The sequence below is a fragment of the Colias croceus genome, chromosome 12 (assembly GCF_905220415.1).
Source record: "Colias croceus chromosome 12, ilColCroc2.1".
In the NCBI taxonomy this organism is placed as follows: Eukaryota; Metazoa; Arthropoda; class Insecta; order Lepidoptera; family Pieridae; genus Colias; species Colias croceus.
This window is the reverse complement of record NC_059548.1, coordinates 2,528,383-2,537,587: the sequence shown is the minus strand read 5'-3', so window position 1 is coordinate 2,537,587 and position 9,205 is coordinate 2,528,383. Positions and strand designations below refer to the sequence as shown.

The following is a 9,205-nucleotide window of genomic DNA, read 5'->3' as shown; positions in this document are numbered from 1 at the left end:
ATTTTAAAAATAACGATGTATTCTTAGAACAAAAAATGGGATTCTTTCAAATTAAACCACAAAAAATCTAGACGTGATACAAATTTTTTAAAACTTAATTTCTGTTCAGAAGTATCACTTCTATAATAGTCTTGTGCAAAAATAAGAAGGAGCGCGAAAAAAAATTTTTTTGCAGACCAGTGTTATTAGTATAATCTGTGTTGCATGTCCCATGGCCATATGACTTTGACATTTGACATTTAATTTGACATATAACTGTCATTCGTAAGTCAAAAGTTTCATCAAAATATGGTTTTAGAGGTTATGTTTATATTCACCACATAAAATATTATCGAATAAAAATAAGTGAAACCTTCTACAATTTATTTTGAAACAAGTAGATAAATAGATAAATGGAAGAAGAAGACAAAAGACCTCAATTTGGCAACAGACTGCTTGAAAATGTGGACGAGGTCTTTAAACATAACGCTTGGTACTGTATTTAATATTTCAATTAGAAGTTGTAAGAAAGTACAAGATGTAAATAAAGTTGCTTTGGAAAGTACACGGCACAGAAAGAAACCTACAGGTGGATCTAGATATCTCCAAGATCGCAATGATCTATATCTTTTCAATGCATGGTATCTACTATCGTAACTATAGTTGAAATTAATAATCAAACTAGCTAAATGGCTTTACACATATGGAACTATGCATGTAATTTACTTATAAATATATACTACCTCTTGGCCTACTCTATACAGGGTTACTTGTAAAACGCCAGCAACCTCGCAGGACAAGATAGCTAACATCATAAGTAACAACATTTGTTCTACGACTTTTGGCATAACGCAATAAATTATTTTTAAATAATTTTTTAAACTTTTATTGTACTCTCCTAACATTTGTAAGTCTATGTTCTATTCATTATCGGATGGACGACGCGACGCCCCCTTCCCCCTCTCATTCGCTTCTTGTTTACGAAATTTTTGGGAGGCGTAGAGTTTATAATATTCAAACGGAAAATTAAATGAATATTTATTTTTGTATGAAAATAAAATCTAACAAATTATCAAAAGTCCTAGAACAAATGTTGTTGCTTATGATGTTAGCTATCTTGTCCTGCGAGGTTGCCGTTGTTTAACAAGTAACCCTGTATATTAGAAATACCAAAAAGTCTGTTGTGTAATTATAAAGATCTAAGCTTACATACTTAGGAATGGACAGTCAGCAGGCACCAGCTGTATTTTATAATATTTAGTAGATGTGTAATCAAAGTTATGAGACAGATATGTATTAAATCTTGTACTAATCTGATTAAATAATATGATTTTTTAATTTAAGATGTAAACAGAAAAAAAAATGCATTATTAAAATAAAATCTTCCAGGGATAATGTGCAATGGGATGAGGACCAAGAGAAGGCAGCCCAGGAGAAAGTTGAACAAAACTCCCTTGTAACTTTCTCTGAAGATACATTGAAAGATTTAGAAGAAAATGCTGATAAACACTGGGATGATTTTTATGATATCCACCAAAATAGGTAATATTCCTTGATTATTTTTCCTCTAAGTACCTAATTATGTAAAGCTGAAGAGTTTGTTTGAATGTACTAATCTTAGGAAATACTGGACCATATAAAAATATTATCACCATTGTAGGCCTATTATAAGCATCATGACAAATAACTGGAGCGAGAAATGTAATAAATGAATAGTGCTACTTGTGGGCTTGGAAGTCACTTCTACAGTGAAATAATTTATTTAGCATAACTAATTAGAACATGCTAAATAAAAATAATCCCTTTCTCTTCTTTCAGATTTTTCAAAGACAGGCATTGGCTCTTCACAGAGTTTCCAGAACTAGCCCCCGACAATACTTCAGCTCCCTGCCGAGTGTACCCCAGTGACTCTAATGTGACTGTCCTTGGAGTACAACTTCAGAACACCAATATAGAACAAGGTGTAAAGAGATATATCTTCGAAATTGGCTGTGGCGTAGGCAACACAATCTTTCCCATACTACAGTACAGTCGTGACCCTAATCTCTTTATCTATGGCTGTGATTTCTCCTCAAAAGCTATAGAAATTATGAAAGAAAATGAACTGTATGATACGAAGCGGTGTGAAGTTTTTGTACTTGATGCTACGACAAAAGATTGGAATGTGCCCTTTGAAGAGAACAGTATTGATATTATTGTATTAATATTTGTGCTATCGGCGATTGATCCAAGCAAGTAAGTCACTGTTATCTATTTTCTTAAAATAAAATAAATCAAACAAATAGATATTCCTACAATTTGAATTTAAATCAATTTTTAATATGTTGGAAAAATTAAATTATTTTTTCGAAAAATTTAAATTTCCTCATAGGGGAAAGAAAAAAATTGTTCCAAATTATTTTATTTCTATTAATTTATCATTAAACTCTTAGTAAAAATTCGAGGATAGGACAAAATGACACTACATACTACATGAAATAAAATATATTTATAATAAAAATGCATTAAAAAAATACAGGCAATATCAAGGAGTATGGTAACTAACATTGTGACACGAGAATTTTATATATTAGAAGAAGATTTCATCCGTCCCCCAAAACAAAAACCCAAAATCCTGATGCAACGGAACCTGGCGGGTGTGGATAGGGAATTGCTCTGTGCGGATGCCGAAAAAGTAGATTGGCCTAGCATTTTTGATCTACAATCGATTGACGAAAAAGTTGATGTATTATACTCCTTTTTGATCCAACTCTATGACAAACATGCTCCATTAAGGCCAGTCAAACTAAAACATTTACCAGCACCATGGCTGACGCAGGAATTAAAAACGGCTCTGAACAGGAAAAATCGAGCAAAGGCGAAACTGAAAGTGGACAACTCGGAGATTAACAAGGAGAGATTTAAATCTATTCGTAACCGCTGTAATACTATGTGTAGGGATGCACAACAACGCTACATTCATAAAACGATCGAAAACGGCGATCCAACAAAGGTATGGAAGTTTCTTAAAACTCTTGGAGTTGGTAAAACATCTCAAAATTCTCTGCCTGTTAACCTTAATATCGACTTATTAAACTGTCATTTTTCAAAAACTTCCTTTGCTCTTGATGCAAACAATAAGAAAAGTACTTTAGATTATCTTTCTACTAAACCAGCTCCAAATTTTCCTCCGTTTTCTTTCAAACAATTTACTGTCTGTGATGTTAAGAAGAACATTATGTCTATTTCATCGAAAGCCGTCGGTAATGACAGCATTGGTCGTGATATGATTATTCCAATCCTTGATATAATTGCTCCAGTGTTAACTCATATTCTCAATGTATCCTTATCCTCTCACGAGTTTCCTATGGCCTGGAAAGAAGCATTTGTTATTCCTCTACCTAAAAAAGCCAATCCATCCATGTTTTCCGATTTTCGTCCCATCTGTGTCCTACCCTTCCTTTCTAAAATCCTTGAACGACTTGTCCAACAACAATTATGTTCATTTTTAAATAAACATAACTTGTTTAATCCTTTCCAATCCGGATTCCGTCCCGGTCATAGCACGACTTCTGCTCTAATTAAAATTACTGATGATATTCGTTATGCAATGGATCACAAGCAACTCACTTTACTCACACTGTTAGATTTCAGTAACGCATTTAATACCGTCGATCATGACATATTACTGAGTTTGCTTGGTTCTCTTAACATATCTCCAGCAGTAATTGAATGGTTTCGGAGTTATCTCCAGGGGCGTCGACAGAGGATCAAAATTGACGATCACTTGTCAACATGGTGTAATATCTCTATCGGCGTTCCTCAAGGTAGCGTGTTGTCTCCAATCCTTTTTTCTATTTTTATCAATTCTATTTCAGACAATTTATCTTCTCCCTACCATATGTATGCTGATGATTTGCAGATTTATACTCATGCTTCACTTCCTCAACTTCCAGAAGCTATTGAGCAGATTAATAACGATTTGGCAAATATCTCTCAGTGGTCTAATAACTTTGGCCTGTTAGTAAACCCAGCAAAAACGCAAACTATAATTATTGGCATTATATAATTATTGGAGGTCCGGAGGCCCATCCTGTTCCCTTCCTATACCTATCCTTTCCTTTATTCCCATCATAAATCCTATCCCTACCTCTTTTTAATGAACAACATGGCAGCGGAATTAAATTACTTTTTACCCCAGGAGGGTACCAACCTTCACAGTGTTGGAGAATCCCTTCCTGAGCATTCATGCTCGGGCTGCCCTACGTACTCTGGGGAGGGCAAAATCCCGCTCAAGAATACCACCAAGCGCAAACGAGCACATAAGTCTATGCCACCTTCATTGTCCGTAGATTTCTGCAATGTGAGAGGCCTGCATTCTAACCTGAATCCCGTCCATCACCACCTAGAGACAGAAAAGCCGGCATTGTTGTTTCTTACAGAGACACAAATTTGTCCACCCTCCGACACAACATATCTCTGTTACCCAGGATACAAACTGGAGCACACTTTCATCCCACGAGCTGGTGTGTGTGTGTTTGTGAGGGAGGATATTTGCTATCGTCGCCTTGTCGGTCTTGAGGGCACTGACCTATCAATTATCTGGCTCCGTGCGGACTGTGGTGACCATCCCCGCATCTACGCGTGTTTGTATCGGTCACATAGTGGTGATGCAGAAACCGACCGTCTCATCGAGCACATCCAAACAACGGCTGATGCAGTACATGAACAGATCCCCTCAGCAGAAATAATTATCTTAGGTGATTTTAATGCCCATCATACCCAATGGTTGGGTTCACGTACCACTGATCATGCGGGGAGATCTGTACACAACTTCGCGATGTCTTACGGTCTTACGCAACTGGTCTCCTCAATAACGAGACTACCCGACATTGCTGACCACACACCCTCTATACTAGACCTTCTGTTGACCTCCCATCCGGCTAATTATCAGGTAAAAGTCGAAGCCCCTCTGGGGACTTCAGATCACTGTTTAATTCGGAGTACAGTGCCAATCTTGCGTTCATCACGGCCCCGTTCACTTGGGAGCCGCCGCGTTTGGCACTATAGGTCAGCAGATTGGGATGGGATGCGGGAATTTTTTGCATCCTACCCTTGGAAGCAAGTCTGCCTTGCACCTGATCCTAGTGACTATGCTGACTCAGTTGCGGATGTGGTGCTGCAGGGAATGGAACTTTTCATTCCAAACTCTGTAGTACCCGTCGGCGGTAAGTCCCAGCCCTGGTATGGTCGTCCTTGCAAAATGGCTGCTCGCCTGAAGCAAGAGTGTTTCCATGCATGGGCAGAAGCAATGTCTAATAAGGATCCAAATGCTAGTGCTCTCAAAAAACGGTACAACTCTGCTGCCAGGGCATACAAGAGGAAAATATCCACAGCAAAGTCGGAGTTTATTGGCAGCATAGGCGAGAAACTTTTACGCTACCCTTCTGGGAGCCGTGCTTTTTGGTCACTCGCCAAAGCTGTCCAAGGAAACTTCTGCAAGCCCTCGTTTCCACCTCTGCGCCGGGAAGATGATACTTTAGCCCACTCCTCCAAAGAGAAAGCCGATCTTCTGGGTGCTCTCTTTGCATCCAACTCAACATTAGATGACAGAGGAAATGTACCGCCTACTATCTTGCGGTGCAAGAGCTCCATGCCGAATGTGCATTTCAGACAGAGTGCTGTGCGAAAAGCTCTCTTCTCTCTTGATACACATAAGTCGAGTGGGCCCGACGGTATCCCCGCCATTGTGCTGAAAAGATGTGCTCCTGAACTGGCTCCGGTTCTTACAGAGCTGTTTCGGTACTCTTATAACACCGGCATTGTACCTGCCTCATGGAAGACTGCCTCAGTGCACCCGATCCCTAAAAAAGGCGATCAATCGGATCCATCCAACTATAGACCAATTGCTATTACCTCCTTGCTCTCCAAAGTGATGGAAAACATCATTAACAGCCAGCTATTGGGTTATCTGGAGGAGAACCAGCTGATCAGTGACCAACAGTATGGTTTTCGTCATGGACGGTCGGCTGGTGATCTTCTAATCTTCTTAACTCACCGATGGGCAAGCGCTGTTGAGAGCAAGGGGGAAGCTTTAGCGGTTGGTCTGGACGTTGCAAAAGCCTTCGATCGGGTGTGGCACCAGGCGCTCCTTTCGAAAGTTACAGCCTATGGACTTCCAGAGAAGTTGTGCAAGTGGATTGCCAGTTTTCTTACAGCGCGCAGTATTCGAGTCTTGGTCGATGGATCAAGCTCTGACTTATTACCTGTGAACGCTGGCGTTCCCCAAGGCTGCGTACTCTCACCCACACTGTTCCTTCTGCATATCAATGACATGTTACAAATTAGTAACATTCATTGCTAGGCAGATGACAGTACTGGCGATGCTTTATATACCGGCCGCACTAATATTTCTCTGGAACACGTCCAAGAGTACCGTAACATACTTGTGTCCAAAATTGAGACTCTCCTTGGAGAAGTCTCAGAGTGGGGTCAACAAAATCTTGTCCGATTTAACCCTGACAAGACACAAGTATGTCTTTTTTCAGCTAAAAAAGCACCATTTCTCACAGCACCCCTATTTGAGAACACTCCCCTTAGTATCAAGTCTAGTATCGGAATTCTTGGTGTCAGTATTTCTGATGACATTCAGTTCCGCTATCATTTGGAAGGCAAAGCTACACTAGCTTCCAAAAAATTGGGTGTCCTAAATAGAGCGAAGCAGTATTTCAGGCCTGAACATCTATTACTACTTTACAAAGCGCAAATACGGCCTCATATGGAATACTGCTCCCATCTCTGGGCCGGGGCACCACAATATCAGCTCCTGCCACTTGATAGCGTGCAACGAAGAGCCGTCAGAATTATTGGCAAACAAGCACTTACTGATCGGCTTGATCCTCTGGGTTTACGACGAGACGTTGCATCGTTATGCGTTTTCTATCGTCTGTATAATGGGGAGTGCTCTGAGGAGCTGTTTGAGCTGATACCTGCCGCGGAATTCCACCACCGTACCGCACGGCATAAGACCAAGTTTCACGCTCACCATTTGGACCTCTGGCGCTCTAGTACGGTGCGATTTACCCGCCACTTCATTCCGCGCACAACCAAATTGTGGAACAACCTGCCTTCGGTGATATTCCCGAACGCCTATGACATCGAGGCATTTAAAAAGAGAATATACCTCCACCTCAAAAAGTCGGCAACACATCTTCGGACACGTCTGTAGATGCCTATGGGCTGTGGAATTGCTTACCATCAGGCGATCCACATGCTCGTTTGCCTTCTTTCATATAAAAAAAAAAAAAAAAAAAAAAAAAAAAATTGGCAGCTCTAAACTGACAAATAAGATTGACTGGAGCACCGTTCCGAAGATTACTCTGGATGGAACTGTGATACCTTTCAGTAACTCTGTCAAAAATCTTGGCATTCATTTTGACACAAATATGACCTGGAAGGTTCAACTTGAAGTTGTACGTAAGAAGTTGTTTGGCGCTGCAGGATCGATACGCAGGCTGCGCAATTTCCTGCCCATACCAACTAGGATTTCGCTTGCAGAGACCTTACTCTTTCCCATCCTTGACTACGCCGACTCCTGTTACCCTGATTTAACCGAGTTACAACTCGATTCTCTAGACCGCCTTCAAAATCTTTGCATTCCGTTCGTATTTGGTCTCCGGAAATACGACCACGTTTCCAAATTCCGCAAAAAACTTGAATGGCTTCCTATACGTTTCCGCCGGTATGCTCATATGTTGCATTCGTTATACGGTATTTTGTTTGATCCTAAGACCCCTTCCTATCTTAAAGACAATTTCAAATTCCTCAACGAGCATTCCCTCACTCTCCGTTCCTCCAACCTTTTAACCTTAAGTATTCCTTCTCACCGTTCCAACTTCTTCCATTCCTCCTACACTGTCACCGTTATTAACCTATGGAATTCTTTACCCGAAGAAATAAAACGAGCTCAATCGATTTTTATTTTCAAAAAGAAAGTTAGAAACTATTATTTATCTCTGTCACAGGCTAGGTGTTAACTCTGTCGATTTATTTATAATATATGCTTATAAAATATGTATGTATGTAATATATATGTGTATGTATGTATGTATATATTTAAGTATGTATTCTTATATATTATCTTATATGTGTATATAGTAATATGTTTTTCTTTTTTATTATTTGTGTATGTATATTATAATGTAAGCTGCATATATGTAGGTATAGTATATATACAATAAACTTATTATTCTGGCACTTTTATTTATTTTGCACCACCATGTTATTGACTCATTTATTTTCCTCGTCTTTTCTGGGTTGCCTGGTAGAGATCGCTGCCAGCGATAAGGCCGCCTACTGTACATTGTTATATTATATTTTTAAGTTTATAAAATGTATTCTATAAGGTGTACAATAAAGTATTTTTCATTCATTCATTCATTCATTCATTTCATTCATTCAAGATTTACAGCTCCAATTTTCCTTTTCCAGAATGAGTGGCGTAATAAGTAATATTTTTAAATACCTCAAGCCTGGTGGTCTGGTTGTATTTCGAGATTATGGAAAGTATGATTTAGCGCAATTGCGATTCAAAAAAGGACGATGTATATCAGACAATTTCTATGCCCGAGGAGATAAAACCCTAGTATACTTTTTCACACAAGAAGAAATCACCAATTTGTTTAAAAGTGCTGGATTTTTGGAAGAACAGAATTTAATCGATAGACGTCTACAAGTAAATAGAGGTAAAAAATTGACTATGTATCGAGTGTGGATACAAGCTAAGTACAGAAAACCATTGTAATATGATGATTAATGTTTTATACAATAAATGTCCCGAAATAATTATTTCATCTTTGAAGTTTGATTATTACTTTGCTCCTTATTAAGAGGTTCGAATTTATGAAATATTTGAATTTCATTCTTGAAAGCAATACCAATATTTCTATTTAAACTGTCATTGTGACATTTCACGCATATGCGATTACATCTTCGTATATGTGGGGCTGTCAATAACACTTAAAATCGTGTTAAAATCGCTGAAACTTAAAATAATAAGGCCGTGTTTCCATCTGCAAGTAAACTTCCGCAAGAACCGTCCGACAGTCTGTCTGACAGCAGCTTGCAAGTGTAAACCATGTAGATAAGATATAAGCTTCTTGCCATGTAGCAAGTTCTGTCGCGACAGTTTGTCAAGCACTTCTTGCGAGAAGTTGCGATAGCGTGTGTAAACATGCTTGCGTCTACT

At 39.0% G+C, this 9,205-nt stretch overlaps 2 protein-coding genes across 3 annotated transcripts; both read left to right on the top strand.

Moving 5' to 3' along the window:
• Positions 1-299: 299 nt before the first annotated feature.
• Positions 300-8,810, top strand: LOC123696325 (methyltransferase-like protein). Of its 2 annotated transcripts, none has more exons than XM_045642434.1 (4): positions 300-620; positions 1,369-1,521; positions 1,798-2,214; positions 8,449-8,810. In XM_045642434.1, exons 1-4 carry the CDS (start codon positions 442-444, stop codon positions 8,759-8,761), a joined length of 1,062 nt encoding a protein of 353 aa, XP_045498390.1. In that variant the 5' UTR covers positions 300-441; the 3' UTR covers positions 8,762-8,810. The 2 variants fall into 2 exon arrangements, with proteins under 2 accessions (XP_045498390.1, XP_045498391.1); XM_045642435.1 differs by having other exon boundaries at positions 305-472.
• On the top strand, positions 4,046-5,727 carry LOC123696324. Its single transcript, XM_045642433.1, has 2 exons — positions 4,046-5,499; positions 5,606-5,727. Exons 1-2 carry the CDS (start codon positions 4,118-4,120, stop codon positions 5,712-5,714), a joined length of 1,491 nt encoding a protein of 496 aa, XP_045498389.1. The 5' UTR covers positions 4,046-4,117; the 3' UTR covers positions 5,715-5,727.
• Positions 8,811-9,205: the final 395 nt, after the last annotated feature.